At 48.4% G+C, this 20,858-nt stretch overlaps 7 protein-coding genes across 7 annotated transcripts; 4 read left to right on the top strand and 3 right to left on the bottom strand.

Annotated features, from left to right (window-relative positions):
- Window positions 1–2,049: 2,049 nt before the first annotated feature.
- Window positions 2,050–2,704, bottom strand: BDW43DRAFT_283647 (uncharacterized protein). Its single transcript, XM_032042760.1, has one exon. It carries the CDS (start codon window positions 2,668–2,670, stop codon window positions 2,467–2,469), a length of 204 nt encoding a protein of 67 aa, XP_031897947.1. The 5' UTR covers window positions 2,671–2,704; the 3' UTR covers window positions 2,050–2,466.
- A 391-nt stretch (window positions 2,705–3,095) lies between these two features.
- BDW43DRAFT_146383 (AFG1 family ATPase) lies at window positions 3,096–5,235 on the top strand. The gene is made up of 3 exons (XM_032038378.1): window positions 3,096–3,581; window positions 3,654–4,618; window positions 4,692–5,235. Exons 1-3 carry the CDS (start codon window positions 3,224–3,226, stop codon window positions 5,034–5,036), a joined length of 1,668 nt encoding a protein of 555 aa, XP_031897946.1. The 5' UTR covers window positions 3,096–3,223; the 3' UTR covers window positions 5,037–5,235.
- A 647-nt stretch (window positions 5,236–5,882) lies between these two features.
- BDW43DRAFT_301995 (cation diffusion facilitator family transporter) lies at window positions 5,883–7,555 on the top strand (the record flags this gene model as incomplete). Its single annotated transcript, XM_032045162.1, has 8 exons — window positions 5,883–5,964; window positions 6,096–6,145; window positions 6,202–6,246; window positions 6,302–6,449; window positions 6,502–6,582; window positions 6,848–7,015; window positions 7,071–7,150; window positions 7,241–7,555. 8 exons carry the CDS (start codon window positions 5,883–5,885, stop codon window positions 7,553–7,555), a joined length of 969 nt encoding a protein of 322 aa, XP_031897945.1.
- Window positions 7,556–7,828: 273 nt separating this feature from the next.
- On the top strand, window positions 7,829–9,904 carry BDW43DRAFT_301994 (uncharacterized protein; the record flags this gene model as incomplete). The annotated part of the gene is made up of 1 exon (XM_032045161.1): window positions 7,829–9,904. The coding sequence occupies one exon, from the start codon at window positions 7,829–7,831 to the stop codon at window positions 9,902–9,904; it is 2,076 nt and encodes a 691-aa protein (XP_031897944.1).
- Window positions 9,905–10,117: 213 nt separating this feature from the next.
- BDW43DRAFT_301993 (uncharacterized protein) lies at window positions 10,118–11,872 on the bottom strand (the record flags this gene model as incomplete). The annotated part of the gene is made up of 4 exons (XM_032045160.1): window positions 10,118–10,855; window positions 10,994–11,135; window positions 11,318–11,624; window positions 11,704–11,872. 4 exons carry the CDS (start codon window positions 11,870–11,872, stop codon window positions 10,118–10,120), a joined length of 1,356 nt encoding a protein of 451 aa, XP_031897943.1.
- Window positions 11,873–17,816: 5,944 nt separating this feature from the next.
- Window positions 17,817–19,519, bottom strand: BDW43DRAFT_313430 (uncharacterized protein; the record flags this gene model as incomplete). Its single annotated transcript, XM_032047596.1, has 5 exons — window positions 17,817–18,106; window positions 18,166–18,287; window positions 18,346–18,462; window positions 18,513–19,314; window positions 19,375–19,519. The coding sequence occupies 5 exons, from the start codon at window positions 19,517–19,519 to the stop codon at window positions 17,817–17,819; spliced, it is 1,476 nt and encodes a 491-aa protein (XP_031897942.1).
- Window positions 19,520–19,803: 284 nt separating this feature from the next.
- On the top strand, window positions 19,804–20,827 carry BDW43DRAFT_313429 (DODA-type extradiol aromatic ring-opening family dioxygenase; the record flags this gene model as incomplete). The annotated part of the gene is made up of 3 exons (XM_032047595.1): window positions 19,804–19,819; window positions 19,891–20,021; window positions 20,117–20,827. 3 exons carry the CDS (start codon window positions 19,804–19,806, stop codon window positions 20,825–20,827), a joined length of 858 nt encoding a protein of 285 aa, XP_031897941.1.
- Between the last annotated feature and the right edge of the window lie 31 nt (window positions 20,828–20,858).

Genomic DNA, 20,858 nt, shown 5'->3' with positions numbered 1-20,858 from the left:
CTTCTCTTGCTCTTTTCTAATCTGTAATTGTCAGAATTTTACTGAGAAATATGATTAAATTTACTCACTTCTGAATATCCTCCCGGCAATTATCTACAGAACATTGTCCGTTGTCGGCCGGAGCTTTATTGAGGAAAGAGATCATATCATAATTATAACAGCACTGTGTCAACAACTACTCACCAAAAAGAAGTCTTTGGTTAAGGAGAGTAACTCAACAGATAACAGAGTTACTGCTAAAAAACCTAATTTAGGCATGATAAGAGCTAATGCCCGCGTGCATATATTCTTTCTCTGATTTTCCAGGTTATTTCTTTCTCTGTTAATGATTCGCTAATCTTTTCTTTCTTGGAATCACTGAGACTGGAAGTTTTATATGTTAGAGAGCTAAATGCGGGTGTGTATCTTCCTGTGTTCAGTTTTCTCAGACTCTGCAGCTACTATGTCTACTTTTTTTATAAGCTCTTGGATACAGTTTCTAGCTTTAATAAGCTCAGGCCTTCTTAAAATAGCCTCTTTGTTCTTAGCAGGTAGCCCAGAGGATAATCTAATTTTTCTGAATTGTCTATAACCCTGGAAGTATACTATGTGATAGGTCTCTTCCTTATCATTCAGGATCCCACTGACCGTATTGATTGATGAACAGTGCGCCTGATAGTATTCTGGGTAGGTTGACTCAGAATAATAAGCGTATATTTGGGATACAGGTATAGAGCTATATCTTGCTATAGGGAGTTTTCAGTAAACATTTTCTTAGCAGGACATATTAAAATTATAGTCCACCTTCAATTTTCTTGCCTAGCTCCCGATGGATATCATGGACTGTAGCATTTCTGGAGTAGCCAGCTGCGATAAGGACCAAACAGAAGAAGTAGCAAAATCTCTCTTAGTTAAGTGATACCTCCTGTAGGCCCTTGGCAGTGACATTTCTAAATACCAGTAAATAAAATCTTTAATAATAACAATATCCGGAGCTGGACAGCCAGACTTAAGCTGGTAGCCAACTGTGTATTAACTTACTCTAAATAGAGAGTTATATATTTATGATATATATTTTTTACTTTATCAGTATAATTTTATTTCTTTTATTTAGTATCTTTCTCTTAATAAGCTCTTGAAAAATAGCTATTTACTTTGTAATACTTACAATACTTTCTCTTTATCTCTTTCTCTTTAAAATGGTTCCTTTTACCCATTAGCTTGTCAGTGAACAAGGGAAAAGTAAATATGGTAAATCTAAGAGATCTCAGATAATTAAAAGAAGTAAAAGTAGTCATTCTAGTAAAATCAAGAAATAAATATAAAATAAGTTCTTATGCTTCTCTGTATTGAATTCAAGGTTCTTAAAGTAAGGAAATTACATGCCTTTATATAGCTTTGTCAGAGTCCATTTCCTAATCTGATTATGATTACTCTCAGTGTTTACACTTCTCTTTAGAAGTTTGCCACTGGGGGTTAAATTAATCCCATCTAGATTCTAACTGCGTCATCTTGTATAACAAGTATTGGTACAGACTCGGGCAAAACTTGAGGGCTGTTCATCTGATAGTTATCAAACCTACCCACACTGAATAAAGGGCCAGTAAGCAAACTCAGTACACCATATGACTACTCACTGAGCAGGCCCTGAGCGCTCACTGAACGGTGATCTGTGACCAGGAGTATTTACTGAGCAAGGCCCTGAGTACCCTCACTAAAGCGGCGGCGTTCAAAACAGGAAATCTACGATATTGTAGAAAATCCGGTACGTATAGGTACATATATATAAAGGCTATCCTTCCCCTTCTTTATCTGAAGCAAGCCCGTTCATTCCAAAAAGTTTTTTGATCTCTTATCACAAGCGTTAATGAGTAGTTATCTTACGTTTTCCATAATGAATATTTCCTGATAGATAAGGAGTGGCTGGAGCTTTAACAATCATAGGAAGTCCGATTGCCGTGAAGACACTAAGGTATCCCCGAGAGGAGAGAGCGGATTTATACAGCCCGCAACATGAGAACCTATTGGCCTTTGCCCTGAGCCCAGTGAACTGGCAAATGTATATCACAGGTTACAGATACGGGAGCACTCTTATCCAGCTCAGGAAAGCGCAAAATGTGTGGGCCTGATCTTCTTGAAGATCTTGTAATTTTGACCACGGAAATCATATTCCATTAGGGTTATCAAGCAATTCAGGACCATTTCTTTTCAACATCTTCTCCGCTTCGATCAACGTGATCTGCCAATCTTTGTGCGCACTAGGGGTTGCCACGGTTTTGTCCGAGGGTTTTGACTCGGCCGTTTATTTTGAGACCTTGCATCAAGACCTCTCGCTCGCTTTTGCCATTGTTATGGTTGATGCAATCCAAGGACACAACTTCTACAGCTGAAAGCGACTGGTCACTGCGAAATCGTTCCGGACATATACTAAGAGGGTCTCCCATTTGGTTTTTCTTGCTCGATAGAAACAGTAAATAACTCCTCCTCTTAAGTTTTAGGTTCTACATGTAAGCGATATTCAGCACAGTCCGGATCGTTTCGATCGTATTCATGGTGGCGACGACTTTTGGCCGAGATATCGAGCAATAATGAAGAAAACACCAGGTATTGCAGGCCCGACAAGTGCACGCCGGTTAGAGAAGAGACTGTTTTGTTGGATCGAGAAGGAAAGCAGCGAAACACACAATCCATAAGAAAAGGAGAAATCTCGGTTTACAGATCTTCCTTACCGGAGTGCCACAAGAAGGCCAAACTAGTATTCTTACAGCGCCAGCGCTATATCTCCTACCAGGCGGTGGATTTGAGGGAACGGCAGAACTCTCTCCGCTTCTTCTAGTATTTCGAGTTAACACTCGTTACCTACCATCTTATCTCTCTTCTTCTTTTCCCTCTCCATTATATTCTTATCTGAATAAACGATACTATGCACTTCACATACCTCACATAGGCACTTCCGCATCTACTATGAGTACTACTACCGATTGTTAAGCTGTTGTATGTACAACCCTGCCCCAGTGCAGCCCCACCCACTCAGCGCCCTCCACCAACTCCGATTCGCGACTAACCTCGGCTTCAAGTCAAATCCTGTACACCTGCGTATACACCCACTCACCCACACAAACACACACACATAGAGAGAGAGAGACAGGACACTACATGCCTTGATTTTAGTGGACAGGGACACATCAATCGGGAAAGAGAAAGAAAAGAAAAGTGAGAATTCTGGACATCTTGTACCGTAGCGATGCCAGGGAGTGGGTCGTCCGCAAGACTCTGTGCGGACTACGTTCCAGTCACGCTGAGGTCTCGGAGGCCATTGGTGCTGCCTCATGGTATTAGACCGCCCTATCCTGTCAAAGAATCCAAGAGGAGTGTACATCGGCGATATGTCAATGCGAACCGGTCCCGGATACCCTTCCCGTCAGCCGTCCGGATAACCGATAGGTGGAATGTCCAGAGACGTCAATCGGCTCCGGATGGGCGACGGTACGCGACAGCGGTAGGCTCAAATCACGTCGCAGCTGAGCCGCAGGGGGGCCCGTTAAAGGAATATGATTCAAGGGTACAACAGGGTCGGTTACGGGATGACTCTTATCAGAGACGTACGTCCCTCACTCTTCTTTGACTGATCACCGGAGTGTGGTCAATGCTGATGATGGTTCCGTGACGAACAGAGATTATTGAGAGACTGCAAGACCTTTATGAAAGGCTGCGAACCTACTGCCCTCCTGCCGTGATCCACCCGAATCCCGAGTCGTTGGATCCTCAGCCGAAGACGTCGTTCCTTGGTTCTTTGTTCGGGCGCAGCAAGGCGAAGGAAGAGTTAACCATCCCCGAGAGCCTCCCAAAGGGCCTGTATATGTATGGAGATGTCGGGTGTGGGAAAACCATGCTCATGGATCTGTTCTATGACACCCTGCCGTCGAATATCTCGTCCAAGTCTCGGATCCATTTCCACAACTTCATGCAGGATGTACATAAGCGCGTGCATGTGGTCAAGATGCGGTACGGCAATGATTTTGATGCACTGCCCTTAGTAGCCGCGGATATCGCCGAGAACTCGAGCGTGCTGTGTTTCGACGAGTTCCAGTGTACAGATGTTGCCGATGCTATGATTCTGAGGCGCCTTCTTGAATCCCTCATGTCCCATGGGGTCGTGCTCGTCACCACCTCCAACCGGCACCCCGACGACCTGTACAAAAACGGCATCCAGCGGGAATCTTTCATCCCATGCATCAACCTTCTGAAAACCGCTCTGGACGTGATCAACTTGGACTCCCCCACCGACTACCGCAAGATCCCTCGTCCCACTTCCGGTGTCTACCATCACCCCTTAGGCCCGGATGCTAACCAGCATGCCCAGAAATGGTTCGAGTTCCTCGGCGACCCGAAGGATCCCCCCCACCCAGCAACGCAAGAGGTCTGGGGCCGCAAGATCGAGGTGCCCCTGGCCAGCGGTAGGGCCGCTCAGTTCAGCTTCCAGCAATTGATTGGTAGAGCGACAGGAGCAGCAGACTATCTAGAGCTAGTCCGGAACTACGATGCGTTCATCATCACCGATGTCCCGGGGATGACGTTGAATCAGCGTGACCTCGCGCGTCGATTCATTACTTTCATTGATGCCGTCTACGAAAGCAGAGTAAGCGCCCACCCAGCACGTGTAGAAAAGAAAAGAAAAGAATGCGGAAGCTTTGAGACTGAACACCCTACAGGCCAAACTAGTCCTTACGACCGAAGTGCCCTTGACCAATCTCTTCCTCTCCGAGGCGGAAGTGAAGAGCTCTCTGGGGGAAGGGGAAGGCAGTGATCTCTCCGATGCGATGCGAATGATGATGGATGACCTTGGCCTCTCCATGACAGCGCTGAAGTCCACCTCCATCTTCAGCGGCGATGAGGAGCGGTTTGCGTTTGCCCGTGCGCTCTCCCGTCTCTCCGAGATGGGCAGCAAACAATGGGTGGAGCGGGGATTAGGAGTTGGGATGGATGTTGAACAGGGCAAAAGCGAACACGACGCATGGATGAAAGCGAGAAGTCATTGGAGCGAGGATAATATGTGAGGATTGATTCCACATGAGTCTCCATTTTTTTTGTTGCATTAGACCGGTGTTGTTCTATACCATTTCCTTTTCTTTTTAGATTTCGTTCCCCTGGTGCATGGGATATACATATGTTGATCATCTAGATGCATAGCCTCTGCGTTTGATATGGACATATCCTGTATCCTGAATCATCTATATTCCTTTCTATGATTATTAGTCTCTCCAGCTTCCTCCTAACTATCCACCAAGGTCGTCAGGAATTGATCTCTGACCGGACTCTTTATTCTCCGCAAATCCCTCCAGTCCGATGGCGAATCCAGGCAATCAGCGAATCCTCAATGACGAGATGGCAAGGGCGATGCGTGGTCACTGAGTCACTGAGTGACGATTGAGTGTTCTGAGTCGTGAACGAGTAGATGGTATCAGGGGCAAATCAAGTTGTACGACTGACTGACAACCCTGCAGGCTTCGGGTTAAATTGCTATCATGGATTTCTATTTTGGGAGCTCATCCTCTCACTACTAGTATGGGGAATTCCTTTGGTGAAATTGTCCGATGCGGGTCATATTCCACCTCATGTCAATGTCAGTGAATGCTCTGCTTATTACAATTGTTGACTTAACAGTCACAGATCCAAGTGTCCAGTATTCTTCGTCCCTGCAACCCTTCACCTTTTCTTTCTCGTATCCCCAACATAAACCCCCCATTCCAGTCCCATCCCACGGAAAGATCCACGCAAGGGGTGGGAAGAGAGGTCTGAACAAATTCCCCGAAGCTTCTCAGTCCCGATTGGAATAAATCGAATTCCTTGATTCGATTCGAATGTTCCCGGAGTCTCATTTGCAACATTCAAACCCCCAGAAAATGGGCCTCAAAATAACGCGCTCCCAGCGCTTGTCTGCAGTCATCGGGATTTCCTCGATTTTCTTCGTGGCTGAGATTTCCAGTAATCATTTTTTTCTTTTTTTTTTCCCTTTTTTCCTTTCCTGTCTTCTGTTTCTCATCCCATGTGGCGCTCCCTTTTGTGTTATCCCTCGTTGGCGCGCATGATCGATAGTTACTAAAATTGTCTCACAGTTGGTTTTTACACGCATTCCTTGGCCTTGGTCGCCGATGCCTTCCATTATGTACGGATCTGTTCCTACGTATTGACGGCGCCGTCGCTTGGCTAACCAGCCTGTAGTTGAACGACTTGATCGGTTTCGTGGTAGCCTTGGTTGCTCTCAGGGTAGGCTCCCTCTTTCTTCCGGAGCACTACACAGACAACTGACTAGACATTTTAGGTGTCCGAGACGGACGATGCGCCCAAATCCTTATCCTTCGGATGGCAACGAGCCCAGCTACTAGGCGCTTTCTTCAATGGCGCACTCCTTTTCGCCCTGGGTATCAGCGTTTTCTTACAATCGATCGAACGCTTTATCTCGTTGCAGTGTGGGTCAAACCCTTTGTCGAGATGGAAAATGTCGCCACTAATCTGGAATAGATGTGGAGAATCCAAAGCTTATGTTCATCATGGGTGCCGTGGGCTTGGGTCTGAATCTGATCAGTGCTGTGTTCCTCCATGGTGCGCCTGGCCTCCAATGTTCAATATGATACTGGACTGACAGATGGGCAGAGCATGACCACGGGCACAGTCATCACGGACACTCGGCAGTACCTCTACCCGCTATCCCACCGATTGCCGACGAGGCGGATATCTCCGAGGTTCGTTCGTGGAAATATCATACCGTAGTTTCCGAGAGGTACTGACGATCACCCAATCATGCAGCATCGGTACCACAAACACCAACTGCACACCAGTCAACCGATCCCCACCCGATACGACCTAGGCATGCTGGGGATCTTACTTCATGTGGTCAGCGATGCGGCCAATAACCTAGGTGTCATGACTGCGGCCTTGGTGATCTGGCTGACTCATTACGAGGGCCGGTACTATGCTGATCCCGGCACGAGTATGGGGATTGCGATGATGATCATCCTGACTTCACTTCCTCTCGGTATTCACCTTCATTCTAGGACAGCATTGTCATGACTCGGCTAAGATGTGGATAGTGCGACGCTCTGGTCTGATTCTGTTGGAGAGTGCTCCGAACGATGTTGATCCGGCGGACGTGAAACATGATCTTGAAAGGGTACGTCTGCTTGACGGTCAGGGCTCGGAAGAGCCGTGTATTTCCACCCCTCTCGGTGGGATTAGTCTTGAGATTGATCAACGTGTATAGATTCCTGGCGTCCTCGCCATCCACGAGCTTCACATCTGGCGCCTGAATCAAAGCAAGACTCTGGCATCGGTTCACATCGTGGTATCCGATCCGTCCGTGGCAAATTTTGCGAAGACAACCAAGACTATCAACGAGTGCTTCCATGCTTACGGCATCCATTCGGCGACCCTTCAACCGGAAACCTCACCCCTAGCGGAGGTCATCAGTATGGGGTATCCACCCGGGGGGATCACGCAGGAACTACGCGAGAGATCACTGGAGAAATGCCAAGTGACATGCGGGACATTGTGTGAGGAGTTTACTTGCTGTGGATAGCTTTTCTTTTCTTTTCTTTTCTTTTTGTTGTTGATTTCTGAAGTTCTCTTGTAGAGTTAGTAAGGGTGCCAGTGCAGTGATCTCGCTGCCTCAGGCTGCCAGTCTTGTCGAATCAAATCAGATGACCCGCTTCCTCTCCGCCTTCCTCATCCATTCCAACTTCTCCGCATTTATTGATCACATCAAGTAACGATCCGATCATCATTCAAGTCTGCCTGTAATGTGAACATATTCGTGTGTGTGTCTTTTTTTACTCTGATGGTTTTTGTGACCATGGTCTACCTTATCCCAGTGTCGAACCTTGGAACGATCCGATATTCTAGATCGTTATCGGGGAGCCCATCTCAAGCTCCACATCGGATCTCCTCCCACATCCTAAAGTGCTCCACCCAAAGCCGAGACCTATGGGGATATAGTCACCAGCGATACGGCAATACGGATAGCCACACTCGAATTCGGATAAACAAACATCGCCGCCTTTGTCGAGTGAATCTAGGGGCCAGAGCAGCTGTCCATCCACGACAAGCGCAAACGCAGGTATCATGGGGTCATCAGCACCACGACCGTCACCCGGGGTGGAATATTGGATGGGGCTGGACTGGGTCCAAGCTCAGCTTTCCAGGGATTTCTCAGAGTTCGTTACAGCCTCGGATGGACTTCTGGAAGTCTGAGAGCTCCCGAATTAGGCAGATTAAGAAAGAGATCACCGTCGATCCTTACGCAGCTCTATTCGGGAGAAGACTTGAACCTCTTGGCTTTCCGAACTTCGTCGAGGGTCGAGTCATGTCATTGTGTCGGTCAGTTTTCGGCCTCGATAAAGCGCCCACGGTTGACAAAACCTCCCATATAACGCAGACCCGGGGTGTGGAGGACCATGAATATGACCCTATCAGTGGTCGTATGGTTCCTAGGAAATTACCCGAGAAGACCACCGGTTGTTCAGACAGATCTTTGAAAACGCCCGCCGAGAGTTGCACGCGGCATGATGAATGGACTGGCTATCTCTCTGGTGTCGATCGGTCAGAAACACATTCAAGCGAGAATGCACCCACATACCAAGACTCAGAGTCGGTCAAGAAGGTCCAGGTAGCTCCGCCAGACATTCCAGAACTGGCCAAAAAAGAGACATTCGGAACAACCCCCAGCGAAATCTCTCAGCGTCAGGATACTACCCGACTCATTAAGTCAGATGTGGATATTCATGGAAACGATATCAAAGAGCAACTTGATCCGGGCCGGGAAGCAAATGCTGACGTATCCGACGAGAGAAGCCTCTCCAAATCACCAAGCTTCTTAGAAAGCAATCATAAACCCGCAAGTTACACTGGCATGGATTCAGCGCAGCAACAGGAGCTTCTGGCAAGAGAGGAGGCAGAGGATCTGGACCTCTTGCGACCTAGCGATATCCGTTTGTTATATAACGCAAAAAATTTGAAGCGAGAGTCCGTGGAGCCGTGCGAGACACCTAAAGACTTGGATGCTGCATTCGATTCATTAGACCCGGGCAGAGATGCCAATTCTCAAGGCGCAAGAGAGGGGTTCCAGCAACATGCGGCCGTAAAGTCCGGAAACAGAACGACAAACGAGCCTGCAGCGCTAGAAAGCACGAAGCAAGTACATTCACGAGACGAAAGTCCAAGTATTTCTCCGCCACCTTTCCAAAAAGATTGGACCGACGCATTACGATCTGGCGAGCAGGGTCGTGGAAACACCCAGATTACTGCAAACAGCTCTCTGCCCAGCGATACTTACCACATCCTAGCATATGATCCATCGACGCTACAAATGACACGAGGGGAAACAATATCCTCTTTTCACACAACACACGAGTATCTTCACCCTTCTGTGGTTCTTCCCCGCTTGAACAACCCAGCCAAGTTCTTACCATACTTCGAAGAAATGCAAGCCGAGGGCTACGAGATCGTCTCGGGTGGTGGAGATATACTTGTGTTCACGAAGGCTCTCAACGCCGGTAACCGCGTCACAGACTGTGGCACTGAGAAAGCAAAAATCGAACTTGGTGCCGCTGTGAGGAATGAACCTTTGTTCAGTGATGAGGCTATCAGCCGATCGAAACTTGCCCCTGGGCTGTCCCTCAAACTGGATACTGCAAATACTACTGGTCCTACCTCTAGTTGTGATACTTCTGAAGGGGCCAACGTACTTTCCAAAGAGAGAAAGTCTAAGGTTGGCAAAGTCCTACGTCGGATGCTCATCGGTGGGTTTGTCACAGCTGCATCGTGCTATGCACTCGGTATTGTCGGCGAATATTTCCGTACTGGTGGGCAGGACGGACGTGGTATTGACGGATTTACCGAGTTTGAATCTGAAAGGCGCCACAGGGATTGAAAAGTTCATTAAGGAAATCCTACGGATCATGTTCAATAACTCTGCGTGTGTTACGAGCTTCTCCTAAGCTTGGTTACAAAGGCAGGAACAATCTGGACTTCACTGTGTAATAGAGATTGGTTTCGCCGCCTCAAGGCTTCTTCTCTTTTTTACCTTTATTCTTTCTCTCTCAGACCCCGATAGTCACTAAGTTGATCACGGTCTAGGACATAGTTAAGGACCTTCGAAGATCACGGCCGCGTCGTCCTTGGCACGTCCATCATCATGCTTGTCTTCCCAGACCCAGTCCCACCAGGGTTGACGAAAGTCTTTAAATCCCCCAATACGGTCATTTGCCGACGATCGCATGGCCTCCCTTCTCCAGAACCTCTTCTGGTCCTCCTCCCGTTTTTGCTTCTTCAACTCCATCAGCTTCCGTTCCTGTTCCACCACATCATTTTCCTCTTGCGCGACCTTCTTTCGCAGTTCTTCGTCCTCCGAGTCGGGTTCCTCGTCCTCGTCGTACGGCCAGCGGTCAAAGGCATGCTGTAGGATACCACACCGAGCGCGCCCACTCATCAGATACATGACCAATCCCACTAACAATGTCATCGCCGCGTAAAAGTCCGATTTGACCCATAGATCGTACTCCTTACTTCCTAGGATGCGAAAGACGTGAGGTTCCGGCTCACTATCGCAAGTCGATAGGTGGAACCACGCGACCTTCTGCAAAAGCCGTTCCATATTCTGCCTGCTGTAGAATCGCTGATTGGCACCGCTGATGACGAGCCGACTGATTTCGGCGTCAGACTCGGCCGGATTGTGCCGACCGCTCCAGAGCCGCGACGTCTTGTGGCCGGGAAAGATTCCCCGAAAGACATGCAATCGAGATCCGTGCAGACCGATAAGAAACACTTCTTGGTCGGGGATCTTGTCGCCGGGCGGCTGCAGGCGGTGGACGTTCTGGAGTAGCTGCGCGAGAAGCTGCTTAAATTTCCCTTCCAGTGCTGATTTGAGGGTCTCGTGCTCCTCTGCGGTCTACAGGGAGGGAGAAGCGTGGTTTTAGTACATGGATGCAACGCGCATAACGAAGAGCTAGGTAGCACGTACTGTCGATACTTGGAGGACCGTTTGCGCCGAATGCCTCGCCGGATAATGCTCGAGCGACACCAATCCTCTCGTGAATGGGGTATCCTTGTACTTCTCACGATATCCGGTCCAATATTCAAATCGGCAGGTCAACAGTCGCGCACTACTAGACGTTAACCCACGTTAACCCGATTACATACCCTTAAAGCCTCGACTGCAGACAGAGCCAAACATGTCATAAATCCGGCGAAACGACAGCAATAATAATAATAATAATAGTAATAGTAATAATAACGACAGCATTAACAACGGAATAAGAAAAGACGGTAAAAGAGAAGTCCTTACCGAAGACAGAAATAAGACCTATTATCTTCCGTCTGGCGCAGAATCTTCAATGCACGCAAAATCTCATCAAGAAGAGCATAGACAACCTGTCCCTGGGCCCTGGCCGCAAAGTCGAAATCGAAATCGCGTACTGGGGGAGCCAGATTATCCATATCATCTTCGTACAAGCCCTTTCGAAACGGGGGTACCTTCTTGAGCGTCTTGTATACTCCTCGGAAACGGATATCGACCTCGGACCATTTGTTCAGATTGACCTGCTCCGCATTCTGTTTCCGACGGAAGAGCCAGATTGTACGTTGAACCACGGCTAGCGACAGGTAGTCCTGTTAACCGGTCTTTTCTGCCTCTCGGGCTGATATGGAAGAGGGAAGAAGGTATGTACATACAAGATCGCTCTGCTTTTCTTAGGTATCGTGAAGGAACAAGGTCTTGGGGGGCACAGTTCAAGAAGGTCCTCGCTTTCAACCCGTGGACTTCAATCTCGACGGCCTTCTCTTCCACGGATACGTCCCCGCCGGTGGCTTCCACGACAGCTGGGCTGGAATCAGGTTCCATGGTGACAGAGAGGGTGAGGAGTACAAGCGCTGGCGCGTGGTGGGTGAGAGGGTGAGGTTGACATGGGGGAGGATTCGATAGGTTGCCCGAGTGTTGTGTTGAGGCAGTGAATGTGTTGCTTGACAGTGAATGAATGGGTTGTTGGGGTTCATCTGCGCAATCTTCGAGGCCCCAGAAGGCCTCAGCTCAGGATAGATAGATGATCATTGATGAGACGCGTGAAGGACCATACTTTAGATTCTGGGATGACTTTAGATATTTAGATGGACTGATAAGCTTAGTTAGATAATTATCAATGAAAGGTAGTGGTTAGTTGTAACTCTAGTTTACCTTTCTTCGCCCTTGCATTGTTTATCTCTCCTGCGGTGAATAAAGAATTCTTTGCCTCTTCAAGGAGAGAGAACACAAGCGTGACTCATCATGTACTGACTCTACTATAGGCTTGGCATCTTTTTGTTGTGCTGAGGTTAACTATGATGGTAGTTGTTTAAACAAGTATACATATATGCGCTCGAGGCACACTTTATCATCTTCGGGAAGTGGGTCTACCGCCACCGAACGGGGATCGCAAGAAGGATGCGAAATGCGGGTACATGCGTTATTCTCGTCTTACCTGGGCGTGTCCCAGTCCATAGTGGAGCTAGCTGCGAAACCAATTGGGGACCAATTTGTTTATAGTGAGGAAATTCCTACCGCCTGCTGCGACGATGGCGGTCGATCGCTCTCTGCCGTCTTGAATTATTTAAGTTCTGTGCAGACTTCGCTGCGAGCCGCTCAAGCTAGACCAAAATCTTCGACTACATCTGGAATTTGCGAAGGCTTCTGATAGTCTTACGAGTATATGGCTCTTGAGCTTTCTCTAAAGGTAAGCAAGTACCAGTTTACTGCAACCAAACATGGCTAAAGTTGTCGCTGTTAGATTCTGTCAGGCACTTCCGAGCCACAAAATGTGGAACCCAAAACATTCCGCCTTAACGATGAGTTAGAGCCACTAGACGAGGAAGATTATAGGGTAAGATTGTAACCCCCCAAACACATAGCCTCCTAGCTTATGTACAATACAGTGTGCCGTGGGGTCATTTGAAACTTTAATAGCTATCAGGCACCTTGACACTCAGAGGAGAGTCAACATAACCAGTTATCTCGCGGCGCACGTACATGATACTACGTATGTACTCACCGTGAATGGGATCGAAGTTGGGGTTCTACCAGAGAAGTTGGAAGGATTTGTCGAAGCGCTCGAGAAAGCGATGGGTAAGGTAGTGAGAAGGGACAATGTGGAAGCGGGAAATAAAGAACATGTGGGAACTAAGAGCGAATAACAGTTAGCTACCAAATGGCCGGAACAAATCACCGGCTACACTACAGACCCAAATGGGTTGTGGCCTTTTGGTTCATGGTGGGAATTATTGGTGGGGAAAACAAATGATCTGTTCAGGAAGTCAACAAGAATTGTCGCCATTTGGAAACTAGAACTCAAGGAAGTCTGCCGGTTTGGTAGACATCTAAGCTTTTCTCGCCCTATACGGGAGTCGGGGGACTCCATTGAAGATATACTGCATTTTGTGCGTTGCAGGCACGACATTAGACGCGAGAGCTACCGAGGTCCAGTATAGAGAAAACAACTAAACTGAACGAAGACATTTGCTCTGCACCTATAAATCTATTTAGAAGAAAAAATATTTTGCGTCGAAAGATATTAGTAGGATGATCAGTTGTCACTCATCACCTTCCGAGGCTACCGAACATGAGCTGAACAATACAGCCACCCAGTATTTAAGCGTTGAAAGGGTATAGCAATCATCTGCAATTGAATCATCGGCCTCTCTTTACACTATATATCTGACCTTCGTTCTCATAAGAGCTTCACACATTGCATTGTCCAGTCACAAGCAATGTGACGTTGTGGCTAGTTTGATTTGGATGACAGAGGCAATAACTGAGTCCGAAAGCAAGTCCACTGCAAATGGATTTAGTACAGCACTGTACCTAGTCTTCTAAGCCCTATATACATAATCACCGAAGCGACGTCACAAAAAGCCCTTCAAAAGTCACCTTATAAGCTCCCGTCGTTTTCCCTCCGTTCAGCGTCGTTCTCTGAGAGCCTAGTTAGCGGCCTGCGTGAAGAACAATCATTGCAGCAGCCACGCAGCAATGCTGGCCGCACCTGTACCCATTCGATCATTCTGCTGTGCCCCGTTATCACTGGGAGTCGCTGTGGCAGGCATACTTGCGTACGTGGTATGGTGCTCGTTCCTGTACCAGCCTCCGGTTGTTTTCCTTTTGGGAGTACTACCTTCGGTATTGGCAGCAGTCGTTTGTGTTGGTGCCATGGTGACTAAACTCGGGCTCGTTGGATCGGGGCCGGAAGAGGATGATGCTGCATGGACTTTGGTGCTATTGGAACGGCGACCCGAGAGACCTGGGACATCTGTCGTACTATCAGAGTCAGAACTTGCAGATCGTAGCACCCGAACCAGGCGAGTAAGGGAGACCGGCGCTCCTGCTTCAAACACATAGGTGCTATCTGGCTGGATATATGGGGCACCAGTGACACCGCGATTTGCAAGGATTCCTCTAATGCTTTGAGGCTACGATGCGGCTAGAGTCATGCAAGGAGCATGAAGCTCCAGGCTTTCAGAAACATGTTGACAGGAAGGTTCAATTCTGGGTCGCCAACTGTACGATATATAGATCAGGTATAGAAAACAGAGGTATGCCGTTAACGATGCATTGGCTGAGCAAGGTGACGCGACTTAAATATATTTGCCGATATACCTTGGTTCCTGCCTTTCAGCCTGCGCAGATTTTCTGGCTCGCAGACCTACTGTTTCTGGCGCCAATTGAGAAATCACCTATTTGCTACTCATCCTTCATGACCCTACGAAGACATAGAAGATATCAAACTATTCTATTCGCTATAGGCATGTTCTCTAGTACTATGTAGGGGTGAAATTTGTGATGGCATTAAGCAGTGACCTCGCGCAGTCACCACGACGTAGAGATCTTCAAATTACTACTTGGAAGTGGGTCGAATCCACGCTAGTTTGGGCTATTCAAGGCTCTTATAGTGTGTCCGGCTTAACCAGAAGCCGAAACCAATCAACCCTTCCAGCCCGGTAGGTTGCCATGCGGAACCACTTGATGATGCACGCGACGCCGCTCCATACATGGACCGCAGACCTTAGCGGCTCGATGGCTAAGGGAATTTAAAATCCTATAGGCGTAACCACGTATACAAAGCTGGAACATTGAATCTATCATTAAATATTGATTTGCGGAAGAGTCCTGTCATCATCTACTTACACCATGCTGAAACTATTATCCCGAATTGCCCGAAAAGCTGGTCTCGTTATGGTAGATATTACCATAATCCGTTCGCATCGAGGCAGAACGCGAGTCATTCGATCCACATTTCCGCAGAAGCACCACGAGGTAAGCCAGAATCCTAGACTTCATTTATTATAATACTCAAGCGACCAGGATGGGTTTTTCGCACTCTCTAAACTCGAGAGCCAACAGCTCGAACCAGAGATAGATGCCGTTCTAGATTCGATTTCCCTGCTTCACAAGAAAACAATCTAGAGCCATGTTCCTCTACAGTGGCTTGAAAGGTGGTATGCACCCTAAGCTATTCGAGTCGAAAGGCAAATCAATTCTATGCCAGCGAGCCCACCGTGCCGTTTCTCCTATCTGTCGTGCCTCCACTTTGTAAAATGCAGATAATTTCTACGAACAGTAGAGATAACCCATTTTGGCCTAGCTCTTTGACAGAACATTTGATAAAAAGTAGGCTTCAACGCCATCAGTTGCATAAATTAACAAAAAATCACTTCTTGCCCTCTGCTCTCGGGAAGGCCTAGCCTTCAGAAAAGAGAAGAAATTGCGTATAAACCGGCTGTAACTTCTTGTCCCTGAATCACATCGCTTCAAAATACAAAGAGCGCCCAAGTTATCGCAAACCGCGTGAATCACGGAGTCACCCTATAGAAACAGGCATTTCTCTCAAGTCCATGCTCCTGTTTCACTTTCACGAGCCTCCTGGATGTATAGATCGCAACCAAGCCCATGAAGGATGAGACGACCGGGACCGGTAGCGATTATAGTCAATAGAGCCATGATAGACCAATCTCCATCTCGTGCAGTATATACGTTACCAACGCAGGTCATCGGCCTTGCCGCATTATTCAGGAATGCTGGCCTATAGTTAGCCAACAGCGAACCTTCCAAGAGAACCATCGCAACCTTAATGGTATGGAGAGTGCATGTAGTAGCAATGCGTAAATCATCTTCAACCCGGCTGCAAACGAAACAACCCTGAGTGAGATCCTCTCAACTGGGTCGATTGTAGGCTTTCATGTACTAAGGGAATCTTGGACTGCTTTCCCGGACGCTACGCGTAAGTAGTACAATCGTACTTCAAAGAGAACTGCTAACCGTTTTCAGGGATAACAAGTCTCCCACGTGATTTAAGAGAGACCAAGACGATACAAGACTGGTCTTGAATTTGGAGAAAGACCGTCGCTCCACAGAAGTTTAAGCTACTATGATGCTTAGCGATGTTGGGAATGGCCATCAAGAAGGGTTCTCGGACGACACTCCGTCCTACCAACAGACCGTCCGTGAGGTGCTCGAGCAAATCCTAGCTACATGTCAGAAAGAGGCATGGGAAGTGCTGAGAGTAGAACCCAGGCACGTGCTGTTTACCCGACCAATATTCTTCTGGTGCTAACAATAACGTACCTTAATTTTGCTGTTGTATTCAAGTTGGAATCCTGTGTACCATAGGTGTGAGCTGGGACAATTGACCGGTAATTGGTCTACGTCCTTTCATATACGGGAATCAGCCATTTATACCTGCGTTATGGTGGAAGTGGTTCGGCCACACTACAGGGCTCATTTCTCCACGTCGTCCTGACTCTCTAAAGCTACCCTTCCTATATGGTTTTACTATACCCTGGTGATATTACTGGAGGATTCCCGAAGTCCTTCTAAAGAGCCTCTGATTATCTTTGGGGCGCTACATGCGCGTAGTCCTGCGCAATGTGAATTGGTTGACACGCTGGTGAGACAACTGGTGCTTCCAGGGACTGGGAAAATCTTCTTACTGGTGTGTTTGTTATGGCGCTGGATGAATGTAGCTGCTGGCCAGACCGAGGAATGGCTGGAAATGTTGTCGACTCTAACTGTTGAACAAGACCGGCTTGACTGTGTAATTGTCGTAACACAATCAAGGACATAGTGTCAAATTCATTACTAGGACAGAGATTGGAAACGAAGAGTAACATATGACGATAGCCGACGAATTAAGCACAGTCCGGTCCTCCAACCCCCACCTCATAGGATCGGCGACAAACACGGAGAGCTCATTGAACGGCGTCGGGATACAAAACCGGGCCCCGGCCAGACCATATGATCTGCTGGAAATACCGCTCACTCTATTATAACCGGACGGGATACACCAAAGATCCCTCCTCAGACCGACCCTCGTATCACAGAGTGGAGCAACAATCACCTGGCCCGAGTAACAAGCTCAACTATATTCCTCCCTCCTACAAAAGAGCCTGCCGTCAGAATGATGGCCCGACAAGTCGGTAAGCAGGGATGCGCCACAAACTGCAAGACTCTTTTGCGTGAGAGCACTCACATTCATCCCCGATACATATTCAAAGTCGGAGTTAATATGGAAGCATCATTGGTCTAGTGGCGGAATTTATCCATGAGGCCCGTGCTCGATTCGCGGACGATGCCTTCTCTTTTATATCGTTTGCCAAATTTTAGCCTTGTATTACCATTGTAAAGAACACAGAGCATTTTTTGTATCTGCCTGCAAGTCTAGGTAACCCATGCGTACATCAGCAGCGAGTTATCAGGTACCGAACCCAGCACTGACACGAAAAACAACAACAACAAAGAGCAAACAATGGTAGCCCTCCTCCAACTCCTAGCGGGTGTAGTATTTCACCCCTTGTGCAAGAAGATAGGCAATGCATGAAGCAGTCAGTGCGGCCGCACTCAAGCCAACAAGCAGACCTTGCTCGAAATACGAAACCTGGCCCCCAACCGGCTGAGAGATCTTCTTCGAATTAAGATGGCCACGGCGAGATTGCCAAGGCAGAATCACCCTTTCCGGTTCCCGGAGAGGTATCTGTGAGATTGCCTTGTTCCGTGAAAAGTTCTCAGTTCGGAACGGCAGCTCGTAAGATTCATGGTCGGAGGTGGGTGCGACCATGACTATATCCACAGCATAAGTGATCATTCGAAGGATATGAAGTATAAGTTGAGACCCTTACCAAATGACCGTGTTGGAATGTGATTGACAAAGAAATGCTCCGAGTTCAGAGACTGAGAGAGGTAGAATGCCTCCCTGCTAGCGCTGAAGAGATAGGTCGCCTGCGCGATCTTGCCTTGGTTTCTATTATGAGGATGTTAACTGGTGCTCAGATAAAGGTGATCGGGCCTGTAGGCCATACACTTTATTCCACAAATCGATGCCATGGTCCAGGCTTGTAGTAGGAACTAGAATCATGCCGGGATAATGTGTGGTGACCAGGTCTGCAACCTGGTTGATTGTCTCATAGTTCACGGGGCTGGGACTCATCATGAGTTCATTATTCTCTGCAGGATAACCGTAACTTACTCAGTGCGCTCCAGCGATAATAAGGCAGGCACCTTGCGTGGGCTACATAGGATAGACTTCCGCTGTAGCGATGGGAATGTCCGCGACAAGAGGTCGGCTATATCCTGCTTGATGGACATATCTAGCATCGGGTTTTGAGCCTCCTCCAAGCCCGGATATTCACGTTGAACCTGCGTTGCTAGACGCTCAATGACGAATTCGTCCACAAAGCAGAGGCGTGGCACCCGGCCTGGGCGTTGACGGGGATTCTGCGTGATGGTCCGGCCAAGCCAGCTGGCTACCACATCCACATCCGCCACACTGCGATCAACAAATATGGCAGGGAGGCCAGAAGGGGCAACGTGGACTCGCGCAGTGGGATTGCGTCTGCGTAATGCGGCGGCAACACTGTGAGCAGTGGCAGAGTCCTGGAGAACCGCCACCCCGAAATGAAACCGGGCTAGATCGTCTGCGTCAATTGTGTCTTGAGCAGCCACGCTAACTGCCTCCTGGTCTAAGCTAGACCTGATGATCTTATTTAATTCCAAGCGGAGAGGCACAGTGGCGCTAAGGACTAGACAACAACTCCCAGCAGCGATAGCAGCGGCCAGGGGGAGTATCACCGATGAAAGAGGGCATGACGGCGACGCTTGTATTAAAGTAGGGCCTAGAGGCATGAGGCCACTGGAAGACGATCGTCCGGCTTGGATGGATCTCTCCCTGGCGAGTGTTGAAGGGAAATCTAGGCTCTCATACAGTTGCTGGATTGCATCCAGGGAGAGCTTGAGTTCCTCAGAGGCGCTTGCATTGGTGACCAAAGGATCTATCATATAACCAACATTAGTCACCTGTCAGACTATCAAAGGCACCCGCATGCCCATACCTAGGCAAAGAGCAGCAATCAAATCCGTCTGGCAGCTCTTTACACTGGAATGAAGAGCAGCAAGTTCTTTTTGGCGTTGCAGCACGTTTTCCAGTCGGCCTTCCACCCAAGCAGCCTCCACAGTCTGATACAGAGCCGCCAACATGGCTGTGTCTTATGAGGAGCAAAATGGAATAAGGCGGCTGAATATCGGTCTCAACCAGAGGCTCCTTGAAGTCAAGAGTCTGATTATCTTCGCAATGATGTTTGCATCGGGTCTCCCCGTACTAATTGTACGAACAGCACCGGGAGGTCGGTTCGGCTCCACAACCCCCATGCCGAAGAATTATGTGGCCAAGTACGATCACAGCCTAACAGTCAATAGCTAAATATGTGAGGGGTTCTGGAATGCGACCCTGGAATAATGAATCAGTCCACCTGTTTTGCACAATGGAGACGCAAGAAAGTATGTTGGCCTATACAATCCCAAGCAATCATGTCAGACGCATACTAACGAAGCCTACTTTGCACATCTAGAGCCCACGCCGGTGTTCCTATTTGCTCATGGCTCGACCATGATGTTAGGAGAGGAATCAGAGCCCGCTCGAATCTGGGAGGAAGTAGGAAAGGAGGCCTTACGGCGCGGAATCAAGCGGATCGTGATGATGGTATACCTCTACCCCTCCTTTTCGAATGCCACTTTCTGCCCGGCTGTGGTTTTTGCTGCCGTCAGTGCCTGTCAATGATTGACCCTGATAATTAGGGTGCCCACTGGGAAACTACTGGCGACGCCATTGAAGACAGTATGAACCCAAATCCACAGAAGCTCCCCATGGGTGGCGTCAAAGACAGCCGATATTTGCCCTATAAATTGGCCCCTGACCTCGAAGGAGGAGAAAGGGTGCTGAGCATGCTTCGTAGCGCGGGGTTCAATGCCAGAGCGGCTCCCAGATTCGACTGGATCCACGATACCTTCCTAGTCATCATTCGCATGTTTCCTCACTGCGTGCCGATTCCCACCACGCTTGTTTCCATGAATGCTCGCTATGACCCACACTTCCATGTCAAGATGGGAGCCACCCTACGTCCATTGCGGTACGAAAATACCCTTATCATCGGCAGTGGCGGGTCCGTCCACAATCTGTATCGAAACCACTGGGAGCATATGTTCCGCTTCAGTGACAACTTCGCCCAGCCAGTTCCGCCCGATGCCTGGGCCTTGCAATTCCGCCAGGCTGTGGAAGATGTAGTCATACACAATACTGGGCCTGCCCTGCGCCGTGCAATGTCCCGCTTGATGAAGCACCCGCGGTACCGAGACGCTCATGGCACCGATGATCACTGGATGGCTTCCCTGTTTGTTGCTGGAGCTGCAGGAAGGGTAGGAGACCAGGGCCCAAACATGATGCTGGGAGAATGTTGGGAATTGGTCAACATGTGTAACACCCAATACCAATTGGGATCGTGGGACTGACAAATTTCCTGGGCCAAGCTTCTTTGCTGCG

The sequence above is a fragment of the Aspergillus alliaceus genome (genome assembly GCF_009176365.1).
Source record: "Aspergillus alliaceus strain CBS 536.65 unplaced genomic scaffold BDW43scaffold_37, whole genome shotgun sequence".
NCBI classification, from domain to species: domain Eukaryota; kingdom Fungi; phylum Ascomycota; class Eurotiomycetes; order Eurotiales; family Aspergillaceae; genus Aspergillus; species Aspergillus alliaceus.
Note: the sequence above shows the minus strand (reverse complement) of the source record. Positions and strands in the feature narration are given on the sequence as shown.

Coding starts and splice junctions, on each gene's coding strand:
- BDW43DRAFT_283647 (XM_032042760.1), bottom strand. CDS start 2,670: ATGGATTGTGTGTTTCGCTGCTTTCCTTCTCGATCCAACAAAACAGTC.
- BDW43DRAFT_146383 (XM_032038378.1), top strand. CDS start 3,224: ATGCCAGGGAGTGGGTCGTCCGCAAGACTCTGTGCGGACTACGTTCCA. Junction 3,582..3,653: donor GGATGACTCTTATCAGAGAC/GTACGTCCCTCA, acceptor CGTGACGAACAG/AGATTATTGAGAGACTGCAA. Junction 4,619..4,691: donor ATGCCGTCTACGAAAGCAGA/GTAAGCGCCCAC, acceptor AACACCCTACAG/GCCAAACTAGTCCTTACGAC.